The sequence below is a fragment of the Salvia miltiorrhiza genome, chromosome 2 (genome assembly GCF_028751815.1).
Source record: "Salvia miltiorrhiza cultivar Shanhuang (shh) chromosome 2, IMPLAD_Smil_shh, whole genome shotgun sequence".
Taxonomy (NCBI): Eukaryota; Viridiplantae; Streptophyta; class Magnoliopsida; order Lamiales; family Lamiaceae; genus Salvia; species Salvia miltiorrhiza.
The window spans coordinates 40,012,312-40,026,120 of NC_080388.1; the positions used below are offsets into that span (position 1 = coordinate 40,012,312).

The following is a 13,809-nucleotide window of genomic DNA, read 5'->3' on the forward strand; positions in this document are numbered from 1 at the left end:
GCACTGCATCACTTCATTCATCACCCTACATTTTCACTCATATTTTTATTTTTATTTTTATTTTTATTTTTCTCACTGGGAAGAACCGTGAAATTTGAATCCTAAATTTAATTATTTACGGACCGAAGTGAACACTAGCATGTATTTTTAGATACCGAATATGAATATGATGATTGAATCCAAATCTGTATGCATATATGTAATATACAAGTGTCAAAAGTCTATTTTTTGGCAGCTCAGCTCGACCCCTCGTTGTATAGTCGCAGAGTACATCTATGTACCTACAAATCATATTCATATTGGTATGTGTATTTATTAAGCATTGTCAAAATATCTAAAATTATATCTTAAGCTGGGGAGGAGAATGAAAGTATATTTTCAGTCAGTAGAATTTTTGCAGAGTGAAGCTGATGGTTGGGCAGTTAAGACTTCCAATTAATTCTTTTTTTATTTTTTATTTAATAATTAACACTTTATCCATGTATTTTTTTTAATTATTTTTACTCACACTCACACTCTAGTCCTCTAATTGACTCGAATCCCCGACCTATTAGTTGCAGGAGAAGCGTCCCACTAACAAACTCCACTTCATCGTTCTTCATCAACAAAATGACGTCGTATTCCTACATCGGAAAATCATCCACGTCAACAAAATCCGATAGCCACGTCACCACCGATCAAGGTGATAGTCAATGCGGGTGTAATTTGCAATTAAATTAAAAGGTGGTGTATTCTGGGGCTATTTTTAAAGGTCATGTACAATATGTAAATTCGGTGAACATTCATGTATTTTTCGACTATTAACCTTTTAAAATATAGAGATAGTTTCTAAAAGATGCAAGTCTATAATTTTTTTTATGAATAGGCGAAATAGTAATAAATGTGTAATATTTATGAATGTATACTTTCTATGTTTTTATGCCGAATGAAATATTTTATTTTATTTTATTTTTGAGCTTTTTTGAAAGGATGGGCTTGTTCTGAAACTTGAACAGTGGATACTTTTTCCAAAGAGAGCGAGGCAGCGTAAGCTTGGTGAGCTACCTAATTAATTATTGCCTCATAATTTTGAGGATATTCATATATATATTTTAGAAATAAAATTTTGTATTTACGAATTATAAGTCGAAATATCTAGATTAACTGACAGTGGTTGGCGTATGTTAAAAAATATTTAGTCACTCCATTTCAAATTTTTGGTCTACTTTTACCTATTATGTAGACTGAGAATTATTTATCTTACATTATTCTATATTGAGTTAACTTCGTGTCTTACAATGATTTTTTATAACATATTAACTTTTAAGAAAATAAATGGCATATTCGTAACTATATAAAAATAGGAGTATTAAATGAGTCACCTATAATGAAAGTATGGAACAATCAATAGAATTTATTTATTTTTTAATATACAAATTTATGAATTCGAATTCTATTGCGGTGCTTTTATGATCGCGCGATGTTTGTTTCACACAAATAGATAGAAGCTGGCAGTATGTCCAAAAATAATTAAATATTTGCTTTTCTATTTTTGAGAAGACGATTCATTCATAATGATTATAGTACACGAGTACGAATCTGTTATCTTTTATTGTAAATTTATCATGAAAAAAGAAAGAATAAATAAAATTTTATCATTTAAATTTTACTTTTTTCCCCTCATTTCATACAAAATGACCTTTAGTCATTTCTCATTTTCACTACAAATGAGGAATAATATTATTTCACCAAAATGGTGAGATAATATTATTCCCCATTTGTAGTGAAAACGAGGAATGAGTAAGAGTCGAATTCTATTTTGTAGAAAATGAGAGAAAAGAAAGAAAGATATTAAAGGATGAAATTTTATTTATCCCTCATTTTATCATGATAAATTTACAACAAAAGAGAATGCAACCCCTAAATAGTTATATTGTAACACACTATCTATTGTTTAAATTATATTTGAAATTATTTAAGGATTCAAGAATGGATATAAATGTTCGATTGCCTTATCATTTGATTTTCAATAAGTTTTAATAAGAAAAATACCAAATTATTTCGAGTTCTTTCACCTTTAAATACATATTTAATATTGATTACTCAAACCTTAGCTCAAACCAAATTTAGAGCATATCGTGAAAACTTGTCCAAAATGTTCTCTTTATCGTGCAGAAAACTTGCAGTTGATTTTAATCGAATATGTATGTCTATGAGACACAAAATCAGTCCTATATATATATTAATTAAACTACGGCATAGATTATTAATGACTATTGAGTAAATTTCGTAATTGAATTAATGCATGTGGGCCCCGCATTGTAAAGATAGAGTTGAAGTAAAGTTGGTTCAATTCAATTTTTTTCTTTTTGAAATCCAAAATTTTAAATTATAAAGCAATAGGTAAATAATCATGTAGCAATGTTGATTAACAAGAAGACCCACATTAAGCGAGAGGCCCGCTCTTATATTACTGTTCCACTGAGAAATGTAATATCTCATCTCACTAGTATTATTTATCACCCTTTATCTCAATTTATATATCAAACACACCTTAAGGAAAATGTGGAAAATAGATAAAAGTGATAGAATTCATAATTTTTAAAAAATTAAATATTACTAGTATCTTTCATGAAATAAGTTATATTTAGTGAGACGATCTAAAATAAAAAGTAAGTTATACTCTCTCCGTTCCTCTTTTTTTCTTTTTGGGACGTCCTCCAAATAAGTTCCTCTTTCTTTCTTTCCATTTTTGGACAACTACCACACCACTAATAATACTTTATTTATTCTTACTTTTCACTTTTTCACCACTCCTAATATTAATTACTCATAACATATTTTTCTCCACTATTAATATACTTTACCACTTTTCCTTAAAACCTGTATCGTTCCTAAAGAGGAACTTATTTTAGGGACGGAGGGAGTATTTAATATTAAGAGAGGGAGAATAAACAATATAACCACGTCATTCACGATATATACACCTTTTACTCCCTTTTTCTCTCTTGTGTTGTTGTTCTTGCAGGTAATTATGTTCTCGTGAAGTAATAATTGTGTCCTCAAATCACATTTACTCATAGTACAATCATCAAATGTTGGTAAATTAAATTTGACATCCAGCCGTTGAGCTAGAGTATGAAGATCAAATAGTATTAAAGAAGAAATGTATTTGAATTGATATTGATTCTTGATTTGGTGGATCGGATGGGTCTTCAAAACAATAGGTAATGTTGGTGAATGTATTGAATTTTGGTTGGAAGCCTTTTCTTATAGAATGTAATGGCTTTTTGTAAGGGTACATTGAGGGAGAAATTTAAAATTAAGTTAATTATCATTTTATTTGAATGAAATCATCTTTTGTTTTCAATTTTAAGTCAAATTTAAAATGTTCGCAGATAGGGATGGCAGTGGATCTTGGACCCGGTCCAGAACGGATCTGGATCTCAATTTTTTGGATCCGACGGATCTGGATCTGGATCTGGATCTCAGTTTTGAAAACGAATCTGGATCTGGATCTTGAAATTGTAGATCCGGATCCGGCCCAGATCCGACCCGTGGATCCGTTTTATTTTATATATATATTTTATATTTTATATTTAGTTTACTAATAATATTAACTAAATTAAAAATAATAAATAAATTATATTCAAAAGAATAAAAACTAAAAGTAATTAGATAAAAGTATTTTGTGTTATATTTTTCATGATGGAAATTAGGTGTTGTTGATTTTGTGAAATTTTTTTAATTTAATTTAAAAATAGTAGATCCATGGATCTGGACCTGTGGACCCGCGGATCTGACGGATCTGGATCTGGATTCAAAATTTTCAGATCCACGGATCTGGATCTGGATCTGGATCTAGTATATGAAAACGGATCTGGATCTAGTATTGGCCAGACCCGGTCCAGATCCGGCCCGTTGCCATCCCTATTCGCAGATAGTGTGAGCAATCTGGCGCCCAAAATCTAGTGCCACACTTCATTTCTTAATAAGAATTATGAATTCAGTTTTATTTTAAATAAATTTAGCTGAAAAGTAAAGTATAAAGGCTATTATAATAATAATAAAATTTCTCTTAAATTCATTATTAAATGTGAAGATCCCACACATTCTCTTCTAATTTTACTCTCCTAAATACCTTGTCCAAACGAAATAGGTCATTAATACTAGGATGAAAGGAATATATATTCTATAAATGTAGTCAGGTTTGGTACAAAATTGAGTCTATAAGTTTTAAATGTGTCCAAATATTAAACGACATTTGTACCAGTATATATTTATAAAGTTAATTGTGTGGGCAATTTTAGGGTATTCTTATACGAGACGAGAACAAATAATAAAATTATTTGTAAATCAAATTTGTGATCAATTACAAGTAAATTGTTACAAGAATTCATATTGATCTTTCATTAGACTAATATCACCATTTCAATTTAAATCTGCAAATTCCATTCAGCATTTCGTAATTCTTATCTTGGGTGATATCACTACATTCACACACACTCAAATCCTCAATGGAACATATGTAATACTCCATCCGTCCCAGCTTTTAGTATCCAACTTTCCTTTTTTGGCCGTTTCACATTTTAGTATCCATTTCTATTTTTGGTAAAAGTAGGTGGGGTCCTTACTCCACTTTAATTATTTTAACTCACACATAAAATGTGGGACCCTTATTCCACTCACAACACATCAATCATTTTATTAAAACTCGTGCCGTTCTCAATTAGATACCAAAAGCCGGGACCGAGGGAGTATTTGATAGAACGAAGAGGCCATCAATTGCAGTGCAGCCTCAGCAACTGCATCTTCTTGCTGCAGCCTGCATTTGGTCAGATAATCATTACTCATCACATCAACGGAAGGAGGAGTGAAACAGATGAGTACTGGAATTTGATATCCAGAAGAGAAATAATATTCCAACTTCCAACTTCCAAGAGAGGTAGTATAATTTTAATTGGGGCTATGAAGATAGAGTAGTAAATTTGTTAATATATTTTTTTTTTAATTGGGGACTATAGTCATGAATAAAATGGAGATTATAAATGGAATCACCCTTTAATAAATAAATCGGTTGGTGTTTAAGAAAATTGGGCTTCGTATTTTTATATATAAGCTGGGGCTTGGCCCTTTAATTTAGATTGATGTTTCGGCTAAGCTAAAGTTAGAATTATTTTGGCTAAAGCCCTGCTTAAGTTAATTAATAATATTTGAGCTTTTATTTGGGTTCTATTAATTATGTTAGTTATTAAATTTCATAAAAAACATTATTATGTGTGAATATTAATTAATTTTAGTTATTTATTCTACGATTTAAAGCAAAAAAGAATTTGCATCACGTATTTTGCCAAGAGAAAGTATGATTAAATTGGTTTCACAGAAGAATCCAATTTTTATAGAAAACTCAAGATGTTGCTGCCTTTAATCAATAATTTTTTTTTTCAATGTTTATGATTTGGTTTTTTTTCTTCTTAAAACTCGAGCTTAGTTAATTGAGAATTAGTAGTCTTATTTACTACGATATAATGCTAGTGTTATGAGACTTATTTAGATTAGATTATCTTATAAGCTTTGTTGATTAAGGGGATTAGCATTGCTTTTTCGAGGAAGAAGACGAATACTTATATTAATAAATATCAGCATCAACACACTCCCTTAACCATGAAGGGAAATTACAAGTCCAAATATGGGACTCCTGAATACGTCCAGCAAAATTAGCGAGAGAATGGGCAGCCACATTCGCTTCGCGATAAACATGTTTAATACCTATCAACAAGTTCTGTCTCGCCACATGAAGAATCTCTTGAATATCATCTGGCAAACATCGAGCTTCTTCCTCTTCATCCAACATCGCTCTAGCAGCAAGAACGGAATCCGTGAAGACCTCCACCGGAGCTATTTCCTTTTCAGCACACAAGATGATACCATGAATGACAGCCATCACCTCCGCCATCATAACACTCGTCGTCGGCGAAATTTTCTTAGCAGCCGCCAACAACACTCTCCCTAGCATCACAAGATGATTAGCATTGCTTTTTCAAGAAGAGTTTTCCACAATCACTTTCGTCGGACTTTTTCCTAGCAAGGTGGCTTTCTTACGTAATAAATAAGTTTAATGTTACATTTGAGCAGTTATTTTCTTTTCAAAAATCTTTGAACTGAAAATCTTTCAAGTTTTATCTTGTCATAATTGTTTTGGAATTTATGTATGATATCTATCTCCATTGGCTTTGCCAATAATTTAATCAAATTCGGATCTTTAGAGGATAGCTATCCTATCTGTGAGTTCGCGAGCGAAAGGGCTGATCACATTTTTCCATGGATGGAGGTCTCCTTCCTTGCACACAACTTTAAATATGATTCATATCACAAAAGAATTTAGACAGATGAGTCGAAATTTAACTTCACAAAAGAATTTAGTAAGCATGAATATTTTTAGCTAAAAACTCGCATTATTGTTGACATTAAATGACAATTTAAAATTATTTAAGTATTTATACATAGTACTTAGCCCTGCATATATTTCTGAATGTGCAGGTTGAGATGATTAAGTGTTGAACAAAGCATTTGTCGAACATAAAAAATTCTCAGAAATACATGTCTTCACACATGTATCTCAGCTATCTTATTATGCTACAAACACTTTAATTTAATTACCTTTCAATTATAGAATTATGTAGTTTTGTCAGTAGGTCCATTACAGTTAAATATATACTTCAGTTCGTCTAAACGGTTATACAAGTCTTGATCATTGTCATCGTCATCACCTCCTATCCCCATTTCTAATTTTCCTTCTATAGTTATGAGCTTCCGGCTGATCTATTTTTAGTAAAGGTCGGTTGTGATATAATATATCAAATTAAAGCTTTTATCGGGACATTTAATTTAAGATATACTCCCTCCGTCCCTGAAATAAATTCATCTTTTTCCTTTTTGGGACGTCCCCCAAATAAGTTCCTCTTTCTTTCTTTCCATTTTTGGACAACTACCCCACCACTAATAATATTTTATTTATTTTTACTTTTCACTTTTTCACCACTCCCAATACTAATTATAACACTTTTTCACATTTTTCACCACTCCCAATACTAATTAAGTATAACATATTTTTCTCAACTATCAATACACTTTACCATTTTTTCTTAAAACTCGTGCCGTCCCGAAAGAGGAACTTATTTTGGGACGGAGGGAGTATATTGAAATATATTTTTAATAACAAAATAATATATATATATATATATATATATATAATTTTGCAAACGAATTAAATTATATGAAAAAGAAAAAGAGAAAAAGAAAGAAAGAAAATATCGCATATAAATACACCTTCAATTTTATGCTGATCACAAAATTATCACTCAATTTTCTAATTGATTTTTAATTGAAGATTCATGTTTATATTTTAAATTTATCAATCTATATAATATATAAAAAGGTAATTGTACGGCTATTTTTTCCCGCTAATTTTAAATTTTATTTTCTTTTACACTTTAAATATTACAGTTTTTTTTTCTCTCTTTTCTTTTTCTTTTCCTTTTCCTTTTCTTTTTTTATTTCTTTTTTTAATAAATAATGTAATTCGAGCTTGCCAAGAAAAAGAACTTCATTTAGCAAATTTCATAACGGAAAAAGCAAAAGAACATAGTTAATTTGTTAAAAAAAAGTTGTACCATCTAAACACAAGAACCGTGCCGAACAATTAGTACAGATTAAGTTAACAATTATGCATGAGAATATATTCCAATCATAGATGTAAATTTTCGTAAGAGTAATTCAACGGCTCTGATTTACTAAAAGAAATGGTACATATTGAGAGACATGATTTCATTGCATGCATGCCTCCTATACATATTAATATATGAATTTGAATTCGAATTCCAATTCCAAGTGATTAAGAAAAATGAGTATAGAGATTGGCAGTGGAGATTCAAAATATGTGGCGGCGAGGAGATTTGGGATTGGGCCACCTCCTCCCTTCTTGACCAAAACCTTTCAAATAGTGAATGATGCAAACACAAATTCCATAGTTTCATGGACTCAAAATGGTGACAGCTTCATTATTTGGGATCACATCAAATTCTCTGCACAAATACTTCCCAATTATTTCAGACACAACAATTTCTCAAGCTTTGTCTACCAACTCAACAGCTACGTAAGTATATACAAATATGTTTATGCGAGTATGAAGATCATTTAATTTGTTGATGGTGATTAACTTAGGGGTTTAAAAAAATTGGAGTGGATCATCAATGGGAGTATTCGAGTCCGGATTTTCAACAAGGGAAGCCGCATCTGCTCTCAAAGATGAAGAGAAGAGCATTGCAGATGAATCCAACTCCTCAGCACGAAATGAAGAAGCTGAAGAAGCAGCAATCAGACATGGAGTTGAAGATGGTGGAGTTGAGGCGAACAGCCGACAAGCTCGAGGCCTCGTCTAAGAAACTCACGGTGCAGTGGGCCAAAGCATGCGAGATCATCGTCAAGACAGAGAAGGTGGTGGTCCCAGCTCAAGAAAATGAAGAAGATGCAGTTTCCTTGTCTGAAAAGCAACCTCTAGTTGCATCATCGGCTGCGGATGATGAATTGAAATCCGCAGCCATGATCGGAGACTACTCGGTTGAGTTGGATAATTTGAACAAAAGACTGTTTGAAAATGATGATGTTGAAGCTTCAAACCAGCATGCTATTGCTCAAAATTTTCAAGAATGGTTCGTCGATCTTTGGTAAACAAAATTGTAAGTTTCTTTTTTTGGTATTTCCATTAATATATAATTTTCTAGTTAAATATTGATCAAATTTATTTTGTTGGCGTTGTGAAGGAATAGATGCTGAATTGATTCTGTTGCTGGAGGGAAATCATTTTATCCATGATTTTAGTTTTTTTTATTTGTTAGTTATATTTTCTGGTCATGTAAGTTGAAGTCTAATCTAGATTTTATAGTTTACGTTCGTTATTGCTAACTATGATGTCAAACAGTGCTTAATTTCTCAAAATATGACTAGTTTTTAATTTCCCAAAATTGGCATTGTTAATTCATTCTTATCATCCTTGTGTTTGGTTTGAAATGCAATTGAGAATTAGCATGAGAAAAACATTGATCATATTTGAATTCAGTTAGCCTTCTTCTCAGTGGCGGAGCCAGGCCCCGAGGCGTTGGGGGGGCAAAATATTTAAAATATCTAAAATAACTTATGATATAATATAATAAAATATTTTTACAAATCACAAAAATTCTCTATGATTACTAAAATGGAGTAATATTAACTCGTTGTAAAGTAATATATTTTTTTTATATAATTAAGTAACAAGATAAAGACGATCTCTCATACTATTTAGAAGCTGACTTTTTTATAATCTTTGTGACAAAAAAAGAAAGTTCTTTTTACAGTGTCATAGGTATGTATATACTCTGTATGACTGTATTCCCTGTGTCCTCTCACAATAATTCAATAATTATGTGAATTTAGAATTTGGATAATATATATATATATATATATATATATATATAATATTGATATTTATTTATTTTTTACAATAAATTCATGGGTGTAAAAAGAAGACCCACATGCTACTATTAAAATTCTGATAACAATAAACAAATAATTATGCCAAACGGAAAGCTAGAAAAGTAATACAAAAAAACTGTGAATTAGAACGAATTTAGAAAAAATTAACTTTTGAAATTCAGAGTTAATAATGATCCTTCAGTAAATTAATTAGATTATTGAATATACATTGGGGCTTCGCTTGGATAAGAAATTGAAGAAGTAAGACGAAATAAATATTTAAAATAAAGAAGAGTTTCAAAAGACCAATGAATTGTATTTTGTCAATAATATAAAAAATAGTTAGAATTTGTGTAAATTAGGAATAATACTTTATTGGTGCAATTTTTGAATTGAATTTACTTGAATTTATCTATTTGAATGTAATTTACACAATTTCAGCCTTCTCTTGTTAGACATACACGTATGAGCCCTTCCATCCAGCACCAAAAAATCATTTATTTTCTTTTATTTTTGCCCCTACTTTTCATAATTTTTGATGGGACAAACTTAAATATTTATGTAAAATTGAATATATATGGAAGCATAATATAACTCAATTGACGGGGGCAATTGCCCCACCATTTTATAGTGTAGCTCCGCCCCTGTTCTTCTGTCTCTCCGTAGCATTCATTAATTGACAATAAAATAAGGGGAAAAGGCTACTCGGAAATCGGAATGTTGCTAATACAGATTAATAATAAATCGGAATGATGATGAGGGATATTATAACTGAGATTTGAACTTTGTAATATAATATGAAAATCTATAAGTAGCACTTACAAAAATCTTTAAAGAAACAATGAATTTTTATGTTAAGATCATAAAAAATAAGGCTACTTTGGTAGTAAAATTTTCATTTGAAAATGATGGATAAGAAAAGGTGAGATAATATTATATTTTTCTCCTTTTTATCATGTGTTTACTTTGTTAGAAATAGATGGATAAAAAAATTGAAATGTTGGAAAATATTTTCACACCCTCCCAATATGATAATATTATCCAACATTTGTGAGAAAATGAGTGAAAATGGGCTGCCCGAATAAATTTTCCAGCCTGACCGGAGAAAATTATCCATCATAGGAAACATGTGAAAATGATGGAAAATATACTTTTTCTAACATTTTCTATCAAAGTAAACACAAGTGAAAAAGGGTAGTGTCTAATGCACAACTCTAGTACAAAAAGGCAATAACATATATCCTACCTAAGAATTTCAACAATACATCAATAACTTCATGACTAGCCATCTTATTAGAAGCCATATTACCTTCCAACTTCCTCTAAACCTCCAGCAAAAGACCTAGAGTAAGGTTCCAGCCATGAAAATGGAAACCTATTCGATCCTATGTACGACAGTTCGCAGCTCAGCAGCGTCAAACACAAAACCAAACCACCGAAACAAAAGTGGGAGAAGGAGCCAAACAGCCTTTAACTCCTATTGCTCATGGAACTATGTTAAGATGTATGCAAGTAAATTCACTTAGAAGCTAAATAGAAGCCCATGCAGATCAACCTTGATGCTCAACTTGACTGACTCTGTTTTACACCACAATTTCTTTGGGTATAACTTTCTTCATCAATTTGAGAAGAAAGTCATCTCCATTTTGTCCTTGTGCTTGATCTATTAGCATAGAAAAAGTAGCAGAATCTGCCCAGAATTCCCTTTGATGCATTACTTCTAGGAATGGTATTGCCTTGTTAAGCTCATTTCTCTTTAGCAAACCCTGGACTAAAACGTTGTATGTCACACTATTGGGTGGACAACCACACTTCTCCATCTCTATAAGCAAGCGTTTTGCCTTCTCCACATCACCTTCTTGACAGAAAGAATCAATGATAATTGTATATGTACGAACCTTAGGTTGCAAGCCTTTAGAAGAAAGTCGATTGAAAAGATCTATTGCAACATCATGTTTTCCATTTTTGCATAATCCACTGATGAGAACATTATACGTGACTATATCGGGAACAACTCCTTGCACTTCAATTGTGTGTAGTAATGAAAGAGCTTCATCAATCTTCCCATTCCTGCACAACCCATCCAACAATGTACTATAAGTATGTAAGTTAGGACTTACCCCTTGAGCTTCCATATCACTAAAAAGCTTCCATCCCTCAGTAAATCTATCTTTGCTGAAGAAACCATGTATCATAGTAGTATATGTATATGTATTATGTACCAATCCTTTACAAGGAAGGTTGAGAAAAAGAAGCCACGCTTCATTCAATCTTCCCTGCTTACAATATCCATTGATTAAGCTGCCATAGCTGACAATATCAGGCTTAAGACCCCTCTCTACCATGGATTTGAGTAACTGTTCTGCCTTACCCATTTCACCTCTCAAACAGAATCCAACCATCAGCGTGTTGTAAGTGACAGTATTAGGACAAATATTCTGCTGCATCATAACTTTTAACAAATTCTCAGCCTCTTCCGTCCTTCCCTCCTTACAATATGCATCAATTAATATATTGAAAGTTATGACACACAAAGGCACATTAGAATTTACCATTTCACTCATCAGAACTTTAACATCCTTTAGTCTACCAACATCGCACAGCCCCTGGATCATCGAATTATATGTGACAACATTAGGTGAAATACCCTTATTAATCATCTTGGATAGAAGCCGAAAAGCATCATCCACCATTCCACATTTGCGTAATCCATCAATTAATGCACTATAAGCCCAAACATCGAGTCTCCGCCCACTTCTTTCTAATCTACGAAGCAATTCATGGGCTGCAAAGATCTGTCCAGCTTTGCAAAGCCCATCTATCACAGTGAGAATCATGACATTACTGGGCTCACATACTCTCAAATCCAGAACCTTCTTGAACAAATTCATGGCATCGGCAGCCTTTTCGTCTAAAAAGAGACCTTTAATGAGAGTGGCGAATGTTATGGCATCCGGCTCGTAACCACTCTTGAAGAATGTGCTCATTATAGCAAAACCAAAGCCTACGCGTTTCAGACAGCAGTAGCAATTAATCGCAATATTCATCGTGCAATCATTCACGGGGGCACCCATTCGACGCATTTCGTCGAACACATAAAGGGCAAAACAATACTGCTTCATCTTAGCAGTAACACTTATCAATTTGTTGTAAGCAGAAATACAAGGCTGCGGACGCATTCTCACCATTTCGTGAAACAAGTTGACAGCATCATTCAATTCATGAACACAGCTCAAATCTATTCTACGCAGCTTAGGTGGAAAAGGTTTATCTTTGCAACTGAAATTGTGGAAATTCGAACAGAAATAAGAAAACATTGGAACAAAATTACCAAACTCAGGCGAAGATTTAGCCGCAATTCGTCTTCTACGAAAACGATCAATTGCCGAAGCAGCTGTATTTCTGCTCAGCTTCATCTTCATCGGCTGCGATAATTTGATCAAAAGGGGGAAATTGTGCAAGATTTCTGGTTTCTCCGTGAACCTAAAAGCGTCTCTCATAATATTAAGACATCTAATTATTAATTACATACTCCCTCCGTCCCGTTAATGAAGTCCCCTTTCTTTTGGGCACGGGTATTTAGGAGAGTTAAAGTGAATGTAAAAGTAGTAGGGACCATATGATTAGTGCTTTATTTAATGTTATTTTATTTACTAATTCAATTGACTAATACAACAAGGAATATAGCAAAATTAAAAAGGAAGGAAAGGGGAAGCGGTGGAAGAGACGAAATCACAGAATACCTCCGGCGGTCTCTCTCCGGCGGTCTCACAGAACACCTCCGGCGGTCTCACAGAACACACGAACACACACCCATAGCAATACCTACATCATTTCCCAGATCTAGCAAAATCTCTTCTCCCTCTTTCATAAATCAAAATAAAAAATCAACTCCAATAGACGAAATCATAATTCAATAATCCTAACTTCAAAATCAAAATCATAAAATTGAGCTCGCGGTGGAAGGCGGCGCAGTGGGAGGCGCGAAGCGGTGGAAGGCGAAAGGCGGCGCAGATCTGAGCAGATCTGCCCGCGGTGGAAGGCGACGCAGGAGGAGGCGCGAAGCGGCGGTGGCGTTGGAGTCGGTGAAGACGGAAGCGCGAGGCGGCGCGATTTGCGTTGGCGACGGAGACACGAGGCGGAGCAGGAGGTGTTGGAGGCGGTGAAGACGGAAGCGCGAGGCGGCGCGATTTGCGTTGGCGGCGGAGACGCGAGGCGGAGCAGGAGGTGTTGGAGGCGGTGGAAGGTGGAGGGGTGAGAGGAACGGTGGCGAGGAGGTGTTGGAGCCCGGCGCAGTGGTGGCGGTGAGAGGTGGGAAGC

The 13,809-nt window shown here is 33.3% G+C and overlaps 1 protein-coding gene across 1 annotated transcript; it reads right to left on the bottom strand.

The window, feature by feature from the left end:
* Nucleotides 1–10,625: 10,625 nt before the first annotated feature.
* Nucleotides 10,626–12,983, bottom strand: LOC131013384 (putative pentatricopeptide repeat-containing protein At1g12700, mitochondrial). The gene has a single exon (XM_057941449.1). The coding sequence runs from the start codon at nucleotides 12,909–12,911 to the stop codon at nucleotides 11,073–11,075; it is 1,839 nt and encodes a 612-aa protein (XP_057797432.1). The 5' UTR covers nucleotides 12,912–12,983; the 3' UTR covers nucleotides 10,626–11,072.
* Between the last annotated feature and the right edge of the window lie 826 nt (nucleotides 12,984–13,809).

Bases quoted from the DNA above. Each gene is read 5' to 3' on its own strand.
- LOC131013384 (XM_057941449.1), bottom strand. From the start codon at position 12,911: ATGAAGATGAAGCTGAGCAGAAATACAGCTGCTTCGGCAATTGATCGT.